Source organism: Cajanus cajan, chromosome 3 (assembly GCF_000230855.2).
Source record: "Cajanus cajan strain Asha chromosome 3, NIPB_CcT2T_4, whole genome shotgun sequence".
NCBI lineage: Eukaryota > Viridiplantae > Streptophyta > Magnoliopsida > Fabales > Fabaceae > Cajanus > Cajanus cajan.
The window spans coordinates 65,596,100-65,613,566 of NC_138519.1; the positions used below are offsets into that span (position 1 = coordinate 65,596,100).

The 17,467-nt window shown below is 37.5% G+C and overlaps 2 protein-coding genes and 1 non-coding gene across 3 annotated transcripts; all 3 read left to right on the forward strand.

Moving 5' to 3' along the window:
- Nucleotides 1-889: 889 nt before the first annotated feature.
- Nucleotides 890-971, forward strand: TRNAS-AGA (transfer RNA serine (anticodon AGA)). The gene has a single exon. It is a non-coding gene; the product is annotated as a tRNA-Ser (tRNA).
- Nucleotides 972-13,121: 12,150 nt separating this feature from the next.
- LOC145956408 (uncharacterized) lies at nt 13,122-13,652 on the forward strand. Its single transcript, XM_083072001.1, has one exon. The coding sequence runs from the start codon at nt 13,122-13,124 to the stop codon at nt 13,650-13,652; it is 531 nt and encodes a 176-aa protein (XP_082928127.1).
- A 1,230-nt stretch (nt 13,653-14,882) lies between these two features.
- LOC145956409 (uncharacterized) lies at nt 14,883-16,013 on the forward strand. Its single transcript, XM_083072002.1, has 2 exons — nt 14,883-15,332; nt 15,438-16,013. Exons 1-2 carry the CDS (start codon nt 14,883-14,885, stop codon nt 16,011-16,013), a joined length of 1,026 nt encoding a protein of 341 aa, XP_082928128.1.
- The last annotated feature ends 1,454 nt before the right edge of the window (nt 16,014-17,467 follow it).

Below are 17,467 nucleotides of genomic sequence, written 5' to 3' on the forward strand. Positions count from 1 at the left end.
ACATCAGCTTTTTGGCCAATATTTGAGGCCCAAAACTAAACTCAAGGAAAAGAATTGCACGTCCTTCATTAGCGTGTTATCTTTTGAAGAGTGCAGTGACTTTACGAAATGTGGTTCTGGTGCATATAGACGTTGCCTTCTACATTGTCCCTCTTTCTTGACAAGGAATCTCTCAAGATTCTGGTCATAATTTAGTTCCATATGTATATGATTTGACAATTTAGTTGCTTAGGCGATAAATGCTTTAAGAAAGCCAAGAGTCTAAACCATAATTACATGTAGGAATTCAAGGATTTAAGTGGGCCAATTACATGATAAATACAAAATTGATTAATCCAATTATTCAATTAACCGATTGACATTCACATTATATAAAACAAGAGAACATGATGAGCTTTATTGGGAAAACTTTAGTGCATCATGTCAGATTCATTTATAACCTTTATACAAACAAAAAAAAAAGTGTTTCAACCCTAATGTATAGTAGTACGAATTGCAAGACTCTTATTGCTTCCATAACCTTCCTTTGAGGGTATATCTGTGGGGTTGTATATAGATACCGGAATCTCTAACTGGTCCACTAGATATTGATATTATGTGGTTAAGTGGTTAATGCTTGCAGGACTAATTAGAGAAAGAAAAGGGTCACCTACTACAATATTTTGGCATGTGATGAATCTATATTCAAAATTCTAAAATTTTTATGTTAGGTAAGACTTGAGAGATTTTCTGGTGAGAGATTCCTCTTTTTCCTGCATTAACCAAAGATGGCTTGAATAAGTGCTCTTAAAATTAGCTGGTTGTGTGTTATGTATCTCCTTTCATTTTGATATACCTTTATAATATTATATTAAGTATAATTAGGGTAAGTTTTAACAAAACAAATAAAGTGGGCGTGCCGGAGTGGTTATCGGGCATGACTAGAAATCATGTGGGCTCTGCCCGCGCAGGTTCGAATCCTGCCGCTCACGGTAATTTTAGTAATTACTTTTTCCCAATGTTTTATTTCAACATTTATTAACTTAACTTGACAATAAAAGAGAAGAAAAAACAATAACTTAGCTTGACAATGAAAGAGGAGAAAAAACAAATATGATATTTGATCTTTTGTAACCGATCTCATAATTTCCTGTTCCTAGTGGGAGTTCAATTATAACAAGAAGAAAATGCATCAACCCTTCCATTACTATAGTACTTCCTTCCTTATTGGACTTGTATGACAAGGTGGTCAACTACCAAAAGAAACAACATAAATTAGACAGTTGACCAATGTCAATTGCAGCTGAATCATATGTTTTCTACTAATTTTAATGTAGTTAACACTGCATCCAACTAAGAAGTGGAGCTCTATATATAAAGCTGATCTTTTGGTCATGGGGCCACTAAAACTCTTGCTCGATCCCTCATTTTCATAATTCTCTCTTTAGTAGCACGTTGGAGATTCTTCACTTATAGGCCATAGCAAAGGCAATTATTGGTGCTAATTGGGCATTACTAGCCCACTGTAAAGTACTTTTATCCAAACACACGACAGATATATAATGTGTCCCAACTCTGAAACTCATGCACAAAAATGCACTACGATAGAAACACCTTAATCAAACGGGGTTTGCTGACTTATAAAGTTTTTTCCCCCTTTGTTTTTTTTTTGAAGATTTATGATTAAAGTTGATGTATACTGCGTACCACATAAAGTTGATGACAAGTTGACTTTATTTTCTTCCAATCCGGTTCTTCCTTTTACACGTGTTAACTGTGTACTGCCACTCTTCTGTCATTTCTATGTTCAGAAACATCTTGATTGACAATACCAAAATAATAATGAACCTCTAACTGAGAACACAAATATCGATCATACCTTTCATCCAATCCCTTCTTATATTTAAAGATAGTGGAAGTAATTCTGGTCAACTATGTTCATTATGTGATGATAGTATCAAACCTCTAATTGATGAACCTCTAATTGATGAAGCAAAAGTCCTATCAAACCCTGGCCTTCACTTGAGAACCAAATAATAACAATTTTCATGTGAAGGTTGTTTTAGAAGTTAGAGCAAGATTAAAAAACAAGTGAAGAGGGAGAAAAATAGGTGCATGTTGTATATGATTTTTTTTTTGAGTAAAAATATTAGATAGAGGATACTAGTAATATTCCTGTGACTGTCGAATAGAGAATCATCTTTGAATTAAGTATATAAATAATCAAAATTTAATAGTGTTTAATTTAATACAAACTTTTACTTTTGAATTAAGGATATCCAGACCCCAACCAATTTAATTTTATCTATATAGATGGTGTGCCTAATTTAATTTCTCTCTCGTATATTTCTGATTCTTCATCATTTCCCGACAGAAGAATCGAAACCGAACTTCATTAAATTTTTGATTTACACATTTATGGATATAATGGATCAAGGTGTGACAATCACAAACAGCAACAACAAATGCTTATTAAACTGTGAGCCACAACCACATTTTTTGAGGTTGGGCGAAAGTAACAATGGACGGTTACCCTTTAACAGAATCTGGGCGGGTATAAGAAAGCATCATATGATATGTCCCACAGTTCCAATCAATTCCTCTTCCTTTATCACTTTACGTCTCACTCCTCAGTCTTCACATATATATCTCATTCATATCCAACACTTTTCCATAATTAATATATCTTTTTAGTTGCTTTTCTTATAGAAAAATATGTATAGCGTTATCCAGTTAGAGAAGTAGTATTAATCTACATGCAACATTTTGAAAACATTATTGTAACTCGTAAAGGCCACATTTTGTTGGTTTCAACTTTTTTGTGTCATGACAATAATGTTAAACAACAAGAAACAATGTTCCTCGATTAGTGAAATGTTTATTGTAATTATTTGAACGAGCATGCTCGCTTAGTCACAGATTTGTCAGTAAGCAATGACAAATTTCTAATCACATGCTCATCCTCTATATGTATGTTTGCATGTGAATCACTGTGACAATTGATGGAATGTGTTGTCTATCTTAAACTATTTTTCTATAGTCCATTTTAATTGCAACAACAAAATCTGCAAACCAGGTTGTCAACGTTCTAAACTTTTATTAATTAATCTGAAGCTCTCGATCGGTTGAATTTCCTTCTTTATTATTATCTTTAAACTCTGTCTCATATCTGCTTATGATTTCCATTTAGATAAAAAAGAATCTTTAGTCATTTGCATCGTTGCATATGTGATATTATAATTCAGACTGTGGATTCTTGAAAGAAAAAAGAAAAGAAAAGACGGTTAATAGATATATACTTCTATTAGGTCAATTTTAATTTAGGGGTTGTGGATCACATTCTCATAAGTTTAGGTATAAGATATTTCACTACAACTGTACACTATGTTTTGGTTGAAATGAAAATACAAAAGAAAAAGAAGAGCCGAAAGAATATGTTTCCTTTGGTTTGGTTTGCAAATAAAGGAAGGCAATAAAATTTTGGTTGGATAGACACCAAAGTTTCTTTCTTTCCAATTTGAGAAAGAAAAAAAAAACAAAAACACTTACGTGAATTTAAATTAAAAAGACAAAAAATTCTCTAATTAATTTATATTTTATGTTATCTTAAGTGGTAAAATATTTATTTAATGTATCTTGTGTTTTGTCTTGTTTTTTTTTTTTTTATTTGAAAACATATTTTATGTTATATTTATTTTTTATTACATTCATTTTTGTTCAAGGATATTCATGTCATTTGACATGTTATATCTTTTCTTTATTCTCATTTTATTATCAATTTCAAAAAGAAAAGTTATATTTTTCTTTTTTCTACTTTCTTCTCTATCAAACAAGTAAAAATATCGTCTCATTTTTCACTTTCTTTCTTTTAACTTTCTTAATTTCCTTCTCCTTTCCTTTCTCAACCGAAGAAAGTGTATCTGTTTCCATAACCATGCTTTTAAAAATGTCAATTATGATTAAGTTTTCATATATTTATCTCATCTCTACCACTAAATTAACCTTAATGGAATTTAAAATCAAATTACAAAGATGAAGTATTGTTATAAGCAATCAATTAGCGATGTTCATCAACGAAGATGTTCTTCACCCAAGTGAACTTCAAGAGTAGTATTGCATTGGACAGTCCAACCATAGAGATGAGAGTGAAGCAATAGCCTGTTAAGTTTTGAATTTTGAAATAAGAAGATAAGCCTTCAAGATATTATCTCTGGTCATTATTATAAAAACAAGTTATACTTTATTTTAAATTGTGATTTTTTTTATATAAAAAGGATTGGAGGTATTAGAATTTTGTGAACACTTCTTTTCTTTTGTTTTGAAAATCTCTAATCTATTGAATTTACAGTATTGTAATTGTCATTGACCTAAAGGGTTTTCACAAATGAAAGTTGTGAAATAGATTAAATTATATTTTTAATCTTTTATCTTATTTTTTAAGATTTATTTTGATCTTTTATGTATTAAAATGTTCATTTTATTTATTTATTTATTTATTTGTATATTTGAATCAATTTGGTTCATTTAAAACAATGAATATTTTCAATTTTGTGATATAATTTTGAATCAATTTTTTACGGATTCAAAATATGAAATTTATAACATTAGATTTACCTATATAAGAACTATAAAATGCAATTAGCATTTGAATCCAAAAAGGTTATAAACATAGTAAAAATTGTGTGAAAAATACATCCCATGAATAAATAGAAAATAATAGGAAATTATATTTTTTTTTTGAAAATTTGATTTTCATCATGCTTATAATACATTTGATTTGAACTTCAATTGTATTCAATAGTTTTTGTATTGTAACATCCTAAATTTTTCAGCATAAATTAAAGATATTTTAAGTTAAAAAATAATATTTTTTAGTTTAATTATTATATATAATTATTTGAAATTCAAGAGAGGAATAACTAACAACAGATTAACAGACTTTTACCGATGGGATATATATGTGCAAAGCTAGGATTTAGTTACCCTTCTCTCTCTCTCTATACTCTCTCTCTCTCTCTCTATATATATATATATATATATATATATACACACACACACACAACACACACACACACATATAAGTAAACCTATGGTTGCCTCACCTTATTAATGCATGCTCTTGTGATCTAAAAGGGGGGGGGGGGGGGGGTGACTTAGAGGCAGCCGAAGATGACCTTGGAGATCAACATCTAGAGTTTGGCATCAATCAAGGTGAACGGAAGGAGTGAGAATCTTGCTCTGGGGTGTGGGTAAACTATGGCTAGTAAGATTAGCCCCTCATTTCGTTTGTTTTTGTTTGATGCATGAGGGAGTAACCCCAGTTTTGAGTGAAATAGTAAATTTGTACTGTCTATAGATTGCTCGTGTTCTAAATTTATTATTAAATTATAATTTCATTTTTTATACGGGGGATTATTTCTATTTGTGAATCTATGAGTGTTTGTGAGTTTTTAGGTGAATCCCTTAGGATTAATACAAAGCAAAACCAAATGTGGATAGGAAGATTTAAAGGTTATGACAAATTAATTATACTCTAGACCCCTATAGTACTAATGAAATCGTAAGAACATGTTTTGAAATTAAAGTTAGACTTGACTAATTTATGGTACAATAGAGTAGTTTTAGACTTTAATTTATGTTTTTACCGACTAGATTGAGCGAAATGAGTTTGAGTGTGAGTTGTGCTTTGTTTTGAAAATTCTAGTATGATACCTTGGTATTTATACAATTTCTTTGTGTGTGATTAACCAAATTATATTGAGCTTCAATTGTTGGGTTAGAAATTAGACATTTGGGACTATAGTTTATACTCAATAATCACATATAAATGTTAAGGAATGACCAAGTTATGTGAATTAAAAGATGAACATCATATTTTGTGCATGAAATGTAACATGCATATGTTTTAAGCCTTGCGAGAAGACTTAATGAACGGATTAGGTTTTGTAATCTTCATGATAGTTTTACCCTTGGATGGTAGCTTTCTAATGTCATTGAAATCACCTAAAAAGGATGTTTAGAATTTAAGTTATGATCAAATTAGTGAGTGGAGGTCAAACTATCAAAATTAGGTTGAAACAATGTGATTTTATAATTTTTAAAATAGTAGATAACAAAATTTAACTTTTGAGGTCAACATAAAAGTTGTAGATAATTGTCTTAGATTTCTAAAAGAAATTAAGATCAACTTGATAACATATATATAGCTCTAAATATCATGTTTGGACTACAAGAGGTCATAGAAGATTAAGTTACAAAAATACAGTATTTAAGTATTTGATCTTATGAATAACTTTACTCTTTAAGTATTTGACTCTAATTGAGGTATTTTTGTTGCATGACTTAGAATTATGATTCATAATATTAATAGTGATACGAGAATGATTAAGTGATAAGTTGAGTGGGTAGGTTAAGATTTGATCTTAAATATCAGGACTTGCTAATCGAAGTCTATATGATGATGACATAATGTGCTTGCATGTGTGATAATAATGTGGTGTGTTGTGTGTGAACCATGTAATGGTCATATGTTGCGAAGTCTATGTCTAACTTAGTAGTGTAAAAGTCTAGGTGAAATTGCCTAGCCAGGATGTGATTGTTGTGACTTTAAAATTAAGTATGTGATGATGAATATGCTTGATATGAATATGCATTGATATGAATATGCATTGATTCTTATGTGACACGCATCATGTGCATAATGTGTTTCTATGATGGGTACAACATGGAATACTCTATTAGGGAAAGTCCCCTTGTGTAAAAGTTTGGGGATTCATAACCTCGGGGATAACTGGGTTTGGGAGTCTCATTCCCACCTGTTGTGTGTATAGGGTGAAACTTGGTCAACATAGTTATCCCAACACATCATTGGTGTATTGTAACATCCCAGCAACCCGCATGTGGATATTGTCCGCTTTGGCCGCAACCTTCACGGTTTTGCTTCTGGCAATGGCACGCATGCCACCCCAAAACGCTCCACACTAGGAAGGTATCAACACCCATATATATGGCATGCTTCGTTCTCCTTCCTAACCGATGTGGGACTTCACAATCCACAATCCACCCCCCTCAAGGGAGTCCAGCGCCCTCGCTGGCACACCGGCCCGGGTCCAGGCTCTGATACCAAATGTAACCGCCCAGCAACCCGCATGTGGATATTGTCCGCTTTGGTCGCAGCCCTCACGGTTTTGCTTCTGGCAATGGCACGCATGCCACCCCAAAACGCGTCCACACAAGGAAGGTATCCACCCCCCTCAAGGGAGTCCAGCGCCCTCGCTGGCACACCCGGCTCGGGTCCCGGCTCTGATACCAAATGTAACACCCCAGCAACCCGCATGTGGATATTGTCCGCTTTGGCCGCAGCCCTCACGGTTTTGCTTTTGGCAATAGCACGCATGCCACCCCAAAACGCGTCCACACAAGGAAGGTATCCACCCCCCACAAGGGAGTCCAGCGCCCTCGCTGGCACACCGGCTCGGGTCCCGGCTCTGATACCAAATGTAACAGCTCAGCAACCCGCATGTGGATATTGTCCGCTTTGGCCGCAGCCCTCACGATTTTGCTTTTGGCAATAGCACGCATGCCACCCCCAAAACGCGTCCACACAAGGAAGGTATCCACCCCCCACAAGGGAGTCCAGCGCCCTCGCTGGCACACCGGCTCGGGTCCCGGCTCTGATACCAAATGTAACAGCTCAGCAACCCGCATGTGGATATTGTCCGCTTTGGCCGCAGCCCTCACGGTTTTGCTTCTGGCAATGACACGCATGCCACCCCAAAATGCGTCCACACAAGGAAGGTATCCACACCCATATATATGGCATGCTTCGTTCTCCTTCCTAACCGATGTGAGACTTCACAATCCACCCCCCCCCCCTCAAGGGAGTCCAGCGCCCTCGCTGGCACACCGGCCCGGAACCTGGCTCTGATACCAAATGTAACACCCCAGCAACCCGCATGTGGATATTGTCCGCTTTGGCCGCAGCCCTCACGGTTTTGCTTCTGGCAATGGCACGCATGCCACCCTAAAATGCGTCCACACAAGGAAGGTATCCACACCCATATATATGGCATGCTTCGTTCTCCTTCCTAACCGATGTGGGACTTCACATGTATCTCCTCCAAGTGTAGAGTGTTGTGATGATTGTGACTCGACATTTTCTCCTAAGTTACTCATGCCTTTGGATTGAGATAAAATATTTTTTACTGGCGTCACATGCATATAGTTTAGGAGAGTCTTATTCATTACATGATCATAGCATCCCTATTGAATGTGAATTATGAAATTGATGAATGATATTATATAAAATTAAAATGTTGTATTTTGAGACTACTGTCTTTTATTTGATTATACTTTGAATAAATATGAATTGCGAAATGTTATATGTTGAATGTATGAAATGTATTCTACTGTTATCATGTAATTGTTGTTAACTGTGTGTGACTACCTGATTGTAGCTTACACTAGTAACTGAAGTGAGATGGTTCTCTTTCTTTTGTGGTTTGTTTTGTTGTATGATTGCATATGACTTTAATTATGATAATGTTGGAAGAAAAGTTTAAGTCTTATGTTGTAAATGCACTCATAGGATATGATGACATTGGGCAGTAGTTAGGGAACTATTTTCATTTGGTATTTGCATTAGGAATCTAAATGCTAGTAGTTGAATTTGATTTTAGTATCAACTTGAATTTCTTGCAATCACTTTCAGATTTGATTTTGTTATTGTTGAATTTTAAGTCAATATTATACTTTTACCTTCAGTTTTAATTTATTCAAAAAATCATTGTTATATTTATTGATTTAATGCATGAGGATAAAGAATGTAGCATATAATTGATTTTTATGAGACAAGTTTTAAATCTTGATTTAGTCAAATTTTTTTTTTCAAAAAGACTAAATTGACTTAAATTTAAAAAATAGATAATTAAAATAAATATTTTAAAAAATAAAGTATCAAAATGAATCTAAAATTTTTGAAAAACTACTAGATATAACATTAGCAATTTTATCTTAAATTTAAGTTTATTTGCTTATAAAAAGACTTTAATCACATTTTTAATCGCATCCCTTTTTAGCTTGGACTCGTGGACTCTGCAATTTTGATTTCCGAAGTTTTCTTTGGATCATATAAATCTATCTGTTTAAGTAAATTTGGTTTCACCATCCATTTGGATCATTCTGGTTTCATAATATATTTTATCTTATTTAAAACCTTTAAATTGTTATTTTCTATACAATTTTTACACATAAATTATTTTAATTTTTGTAATTCAAAATCAACCAAATCATTAAAGTACACCAATTTTGTATTTTTTTTTAAATTAATTAAATAAGGTTAGAATATGCGGTCGGATGGGTAATAAAAAACCTTACTCACTTATTTCCACAAACCATTTTTATCAGTATCCAATGCATATCAAGTTAGCCTTTTTGTTTATCTCTAGTACGAGTACTTTTTAAATTGAATATATCCACTAAATTTAGATACAAGTTATTTTCTTAATTAATCATGAGATGAGGAAGATTTTGAAATACAACTTTTGGACTTTAGTTCATGTGAAAGAAAATTAATTTCAAGTTTAAAAAGATAAAAACACACGTCCTTATTAAATAATAAGTAAAAATAGTCCTTTTTTTTTGACAAAAAGATGTCCTTATACACGTTTGATTATAATTTTAGTTAGAACAATGATCATTTTATAAAATAAAGGTTACAAAGAAATATTTATTTATTTAGATAATTAAGTTATTCCAAGCACACCATGTATCTGTATTAAATATATCATTTAATAATAATAGTTATCTTTTTTACGGAAAATAATAAGTTAATCTTGTTTTTTTTTTAATTATTCAAAGTAAATTTCGTTATTAATTATGGTTGACAAACATTTTTTATTTCTTTAATCAACATTGTGTTATATGGATAATTATATTAAATTAAAAAAGAGCAAACATAAGCATCAATTAGATAGCTTTAGTCCTATCGTCCCACCTTGATTATCGTTGATTGACATATTATCTTCATTTGTTATCAGACATTTGCAGAAATAATGTAATTTAGTTTTTCAAAATAATACTATATATTATTCATTATTTACAACTATATAATTATAAAGTAATCAATAAGAGAAATAAGAGACATGTTAGTTATAAGTTGTGAATAATTAATATAAATAACAGATTGATTATTTTCTTAATCTTCATATTATAATCTTTAAATTAAGATAAAAAAAATGAAAGAAATATAGCAATCAGATTACTTTATTAATTTAACCACTTGTTCACAAAGCAAAACCTATAATGGTAAGAATCTCTTATATGTTGAATGTGGTTTGGCCTGTGCTTGCATGAGAAGAATGAATAGCATATTGTCACGAAAGACAAGGACAACACACTTCTAATTTTTTCTTTTGAAAAAAACAAACGTGTTTTGGCTTTGCACGACTCTTCTGCTGTCAATTATAAGTAGATGCGCACGCTCTCTCACTACAGGATTTAGACAAAGAATTCTGCACAAATCTCAATACTTTATTGCAAGAATAATTAATTTTTTTTCTTACTTAATATAATTTTTTTTTTGCTTAAAGATTTTACGTCAATTCACCATTCAAAGAATGAGAGTATTAATATCATATTTTTTTATTAGTTCATAGAAAAATTACAATATAGAGAAATGCCGAGGTTTAAAGTTTTTATTTTTTTTTTAATTTTTAAAATTCTTTATTTTTAGTTGACAAACAAACTTTCAAATATCCTTTTAATTAGTTATTTTGCTTATAAAAATGTTTCATTTTTCTCTTTCTATCTTCTGTAAGGAGAGATCTGTTTATTAATTATTATTGGAATAAATATATTTAAATTTATTTTATTTAATAATTTATATTTTATATTAAATTTTAACAATTTAATCGTTAAATATAAAATTTTTAATATATAGATTAAATTTATAAATTTTTATAAAATTTAAAAATTATTTAATACTTTATTTTATTAATTCAAATTAATGTATAAAATAATTTTATGATTATCTGTCGATTTAAGTTAATGAAATGAAATATTAAATAATTTTTAAATTTTTTAAAAATTTATAAATTTAATTTATATATTAAGAATTTTATATTCAATGGTTGAATTATTAAAATTTAATATAAAATATAAATTATAAAAAAAAATCTAAATAAACTTATTTCAGGATGAAGCTAATTAATGTATGGAAAATTTGATTGGCATGGCTAGAAATGTGTGTGGGAAAGTTATTGTAATATGGGACGTTGCGAAGTTGTGTCATATTATGTTTGGTCGCATTACACTTAGAAAGATGGCTTGAGACTCTTGGATTGCTTACCTTTGGAGAAAGGTATCGACCTTTTTCATCGTACATACATTTAACCCAACATTTGTTTTTTGAAGAAACACTTAACCGAACTTATTTTCCTTTCTTTATTCTATTTAATTGTTGACTTAGTGATTACTGATTAGAGATACTAATTCTTTTCCTCTTTTCAAATATTCGGCCGCAAGAATTTTTTCTTCTCAATCAAAATTCGAATTTATCATTTTCCGAGACTAATATCTTTAGTTCTTTTAAAAATTGTATATTACATTGAAGTTACAAATTTAAGATTTAAATATGTTTTTTTAATAATATACCTGTACTATCTGTACCGCTAAATCGAGCTCGAGTTCGGTAACCCAACGCAGATTGACATCGAACACATGCCGCGCGACATGGCCAAAACAAGGCCTACTATCTAAACAGATTGTAACCGATCTCAGGCCCAAGGTCCAGAAAAACCCTAATTTACACAAAGGTACGTGCATTACTTATACGAGACCCATACATCCACAAACACTAACTTTAGCATCGGAATCTCTTTTGCAGGTACCACTCCCACTTAGAACAACAATCGTACCCAGCGAAGGAGGCTCACCAATCTTGCCCAGCAGATCGTCCCTACGACCGATCTCCGGTAAGAACATTTGGCGCCCACCGTGGGGCCGATCAAGACAACTCTTATCGGCCACGCTTATGATTTTCACCCGAAGCCATAGTAGACGAGCAACGGACGACTCAGATCGCACAACGAGAATGGATAGCGAAGCAGCACTGAGAATACTGATCGAACAGGACGAACAAATGCGATAACAACACGCCGCCGACCTGCAAAACATCCGTGCCAAGCACAAAAATGACCTAGCGGCGCTGCGTGCTGAGAACGAAACTGACCTAGTAATGCTGCGCGCCGTGAATGAGCGTATTCGCGCCCAACTTCCTCGGCGTCGTTCTGATCAACCCCTCAACTGAGTAATCAACACGAGGAAGAGGGGCACTCGACTTCCCAACCACCAACTGCACCCAGGGCACCGACCCATAGGTCTGCTTCACATCGGTCACACGCACCAACGAATAGGTCGGGTCATGAAGTCAGTAATGCGCCCGCCCAAGATCTAGGACATAGGGCGGGCATCCACCACCACCCCTTTGTTGACGACATTATGGAGACGCCCCTCCTTTTCGGATGGAACCCTCTCAGCATCGACCATTACGACGACACGACTGACCCGGACGAGCATGTAGATCTCTACATTACACAGGTAAACCTATACAATAATGAGGATGCTGTTCTGTGTAGGGTTTTTTCGACCTTGCTCAAGGGAGCTGCACTGGCTTGGTACACACAATTGTGGGTGAGGTCGATCGACAACTTCAACACCCTGATAAGGTGATTTACAGCGCAATATGCAACGAGCCGACCTCACCATATCACATCAACTGCCTTGGCCAGCCTCAGATAGGGCGACGATGAACCACTAAGGACGTTCATGGAGCGCTTCGCCAGCATCTCAGTCAAGATCCGGAACTTGAACCCCGAGGTCACCCTACACGCCATGCTCATGGCACTCAAGCCAGGCCCTTTTGTCGATAGCCTGTGTCGACGATCTCTCCTTGACATGGACGAACTACGTGCCCGAGCTACAGGGTACATTCAGATGGAAGAGCATTTCGCTTTTCATGAAAAAGACACTTGCGCAGCATCAACAATGTTCACTCCGCTACCTCGGCCCCGCACCACAGCACACCACCAATCACCTTCACCAACGACGACTACACTAGCGTCTGTCCAAACCAGGATGATCCAATGGTCATCGCCGTGGAGGTTGCCAATTGGGAGGTCCACAAGACGCTGATCGACCAAGGAAGCTCGGTTGACGTCCTATACTGGTCGACGTTCCTCAAGTTAGACATCCCTCACTCCCTTATCCAACCTCACACAGAACCTCTAGTCGGTTTTGCAGGAGAACGAGTTCACACTCGAGGGTACATGGATCTGCTGACAACCTTCGGAACCTCTCCTGATTCAAGGAGGATCATGGTCCGCTACCTCCTCGTCGAAGCCAACGCATCCTACAACATAATCATCGGAAGGCCGACGTTGAATCAACTCGGAACTGTGGTGTCTACCCCGCACCTGACGATGAAATTCCTAGGGAGTAGTGGCAAGATCATCTCTGTCAGAGCAAACCAGAAAACAGCTCGGCAATGCTATGCTGAGAGCTTGAAGGTCTCGCCATCCGAGGAATGTCGCAAAAGTGACCCCCTTATCGTAGCTCACATAGCCCAGGTTGACATCACTAACCTGGATCCAAGGTCGGAATCCCGTGACGAATGACCAAGTCCCGCCGACGAGCTCGATGACTTTCAAGTCGGTAAACTCCCTGGATAGTGAACAAAAATAAGTAGGCAGCTAAACCCGGAGTTACAACGACAACTTGAGGTTGAAATCTCCAAGAATGCTGATCTCTTTGCATGGTCCAGCGCTGACATGCCAGGTATAGATGCTAACTTTATCTGTCACAGGTTGGCAATCCACAAGGAGGCAAAACCAGTGGCCTAGAGGAAGCGGAAGGTCGGTAGTGATAGACGAGAAGCCATCATCACCGAGACACAGAAGCTACTGAACGCGAGCTTCATCCGTGAAGTCAGATACACCACGTGGCTGGCAAACGTGGTACTGGTGAAGAAAAGCTCAGGGAAGTGGCGTATGTGTGTCGACTACACTTACCTGAACAAAGCATGTCCCAATGACTCATATCCCCTGCCAAGCATTGACAGGTTGGTTGACGGAGCATCCGGCCACGCCTTACTCAGCTTCCTGGATGCTTACTCCGGGTACAACCAGATCATGATGTACCCACTAGACGAGGTGCACACGTCGTTCATCACTGACCACGCCAACTTTTACTACCGCGTGATGCCGTTCGGCCTCAAAAACGCGGGAGCCACTTACCAAAGGCTAATGGACAAAGTCTTTCACCAACAGATCGGCCGAAACATGGAAGTCTACGTGGATGACATGGTGGTCAAGACCACTTCACCCAAGGCTCACGCCGCCGACTTGGCCGAGGTGTTCATCCAGATTCGAAAGCATAACATGCGTCTCAACCCAGAAAAGTGCGTTTTCGGCGTCCAAGGAGGTAAGTTCCTTGGCTTCATGATCATCGGCAGAGGGATTGAAGCCAACCCAGAGAAGTGCAAAGCCATCATACAAATGCAAAGCCCGCAAACTGTCAAAGACGTCCAACATTTGGTAGGACGGCTAGTCTTCCTCTCCCGTTTCATCCCCAGGTTGGCAGAAAGAGTAGGGCCTATCTTCACCTTGCTGAGGAAACCTAAGAACTTTGAATGGACCGAGCAGTGCGAAGAAGCCTTCAAAAGCTTCAAAGTCTTCCTCACGACTCCACCGATACTTCAGAGGTCGGATCACCACGCCGACCTCCTCCTCTACCTGGCCGTGGCAAAAGGCGCGAACAGCGCAGTCATCATGCAAGAACACCAGAAAGTGTAAACACCGATTTACTTCATCAGCCGAGTCCTTCAAGACACGGAGAAGCGATACCAAATGATCGAGAAGCTTGCACTAGCTCTCGTCACCGCAGCTCGGCGCCTCCGACCTTACTTTCAAAGTCATCAGGTGGTTGTCAAAACCGACTACCCGATCAAGCAAATCCTGAGAAAGTTGGAACTCGCCGGACGAATGATAGTATGGTCGATAGAGCTATTCGAGTTCGACATCAAATACGAAAGTCGCGGCCCCCTAAAAGCTCAATGCCTGGCAGATTTTGTGGCTGAACTGACTCCAACCTCGACCGACGAACAACAAGTATGGACTTTACATGTTGATGGGTCCTCCAATTCTAAGGGTGGTGGTGCAGGTATTATTCTGGAAGGGCCGAATAAGGTCACCTTGGAGCAATCTCTCAAGTTTGGCTTCAAGGTGACCAACAACCAAGTAGAATATGAAGCGCTTCTAGTAGGGCTAAGGTTGGCTCACGACCTCGGAGCGCGGAGAGTAAGTTGCAACAGCGACTCAAAGCTCATGGTGGAGCAGCTCAGCGGGGCATACTAGACCAAAGATACCCTACTGTAGAGGTACTTTCATGTAGCCTCCCAATAGATCTCCTCCTTCGATGAGTTCACAATCCACCATGTGCCCCACGAACAGAACGCAAGAGCCGAGCTCTTGTCCAAGCTCGCCAGCACGAAGCGCCCTGGGCAACATCGGACCATCATACAAGAAACGTTGAGCTCGCCCAGCCTAGACGACAAGGTTGTCAACACCAGTGACAGTGCAGACCGAGAATGGATGACAGGGATTTGGAGCTACTTAAAGGAAGGGACTTTACCTCAAGATAAAGAGGAAGCTCGGAAGGTGAGGATACGATCAGCTAAGTTCGTCATCATTGGAGACAAACTGTTCAAGCGTGGCATCTCCACTCCCCTTCTAAAATGCCTAGCTGAATCCCAGGCCACATATGTCGTCGAGGATATCCACCGAAGAATCTGTGGGATGCACTCTAGGGCCCGCTCGATGGCGACCAGGGTACTACGAGCTGGATACTACTGGCCTACACTGAAGTCGGATTGCCAAACTTATGTGCAAAGATGCAAGGAATGTCAGCAGTTCGGCAACACACATCGGCAACCGCCCGAAGTCCTCCACCAGATGACGTCGCCATGGCCTTTTTCTTAGTGGGGAATGGACATCCTCGGACCATTTCCCCCCGCGAAAGGTCAACTTAAATTCCTCCTAGTGGCAATCGACTACTTCGCCAAGTGGATCGAGGCATGTCCACTTGCCAGGATCACTACCGAGAACGTCTAGAAATTCACCTGGAAAAGCATCATCTGCAGATTTGGCATCCCGCATTCTCTTGTCACTAACAACGACAGGCAGTTCATCGCATAGAGGTTCAAGGACTTCCTTCATGAGCTCGGAGTTAAACACCTCCCGACCTCGGTCGAGCATCCCCAAACCAATGGCCAAGCTGAAGTTGCAAACAAAGTAATACTCCGCAAACTCAAGAAGCGGCTAGGAAGTGCTAAGGGACAATAGGCCGATGAGCTCCCTAACATCCTCTAGGCATACCACTGTACCCCCAAGTCAACAACACAGGAAACGCCTTACAGGCTGACCTTCAGAGCTGATGCCATGCCCCAATGGAGGTCGGCGAGACATCTCACTGGGGACGTGCTTTTGACAATGAGCAAAATGCTTAGGAAGCGGCGATCAACCTCGACCTGATTGACGAGCTTAGAGAGGAAGCTCGGCTCCATGAAGAAGCTTGCAAACTTCGAGCTTCCAGAAGATACAACATGCGAGTTCGACCTCGCTCTTTCCGGGTCGGCGACTTAGTGTGGAGACTACTAGGCGAAGCGCGAAGAGACTCATCAAAAGGGAAACTTGCACCCAACTGGGATGGCCCATTTCGAGTTGTAGAAAACTTAGAAAATGGAGCATACCGACTAGAAGAGCTCAACGACAAAGCTATCCCGCGAACTTGGAATGCCACGCATCTCAAGTTCTATTTCAGCTGAAATTGTACAAATGAGCTGTGCACTCTTTTCCCGACTTGGTCTTTTGTCCCAAAAAACAGAAAAATAGGTTTTGGCTGAAAGGGTTTTTAACGAGGCACACCCACGACATTAATAAAATGACTCATTCTGTTCATAACTTCTTAATTTTACATTGTTTTGCTATAAAATGCTTTATGTTAAGCCGAGCTCGAGTTCGAACCTTAGTACAAAATATGAACCCGAGGTCGAGTTCAAACCTTGGTACAAATTATTTTATCTTACGCTGAGGTTAAGTTCGAACCTTAGAACAAAATCTTAACCCGAGATCGAGTTCGAACCCGTACGAATTATTTTATCTTACGAATTGTTGGGGTGGAGTTGGCAAGGAGCCACATTGACAAAATTCAAAAAATCACATTCAAACTGAGAAAAAGGAAGGCATATGCCTAAATCTCTGAAGAAGCACTGGTACATATAGAAAAAGGGGGGATTGGAGATACCCCCCATATATACACGCTCGCCAGGCTAACAAGGTTCAAGCCGGATGAGCTTAGAAATGGACGATTGGCAGATCCTGTGCGATTTCCACATCGCATTGATCTCTAGAAACGACTTGAAGACGCTCTGGAA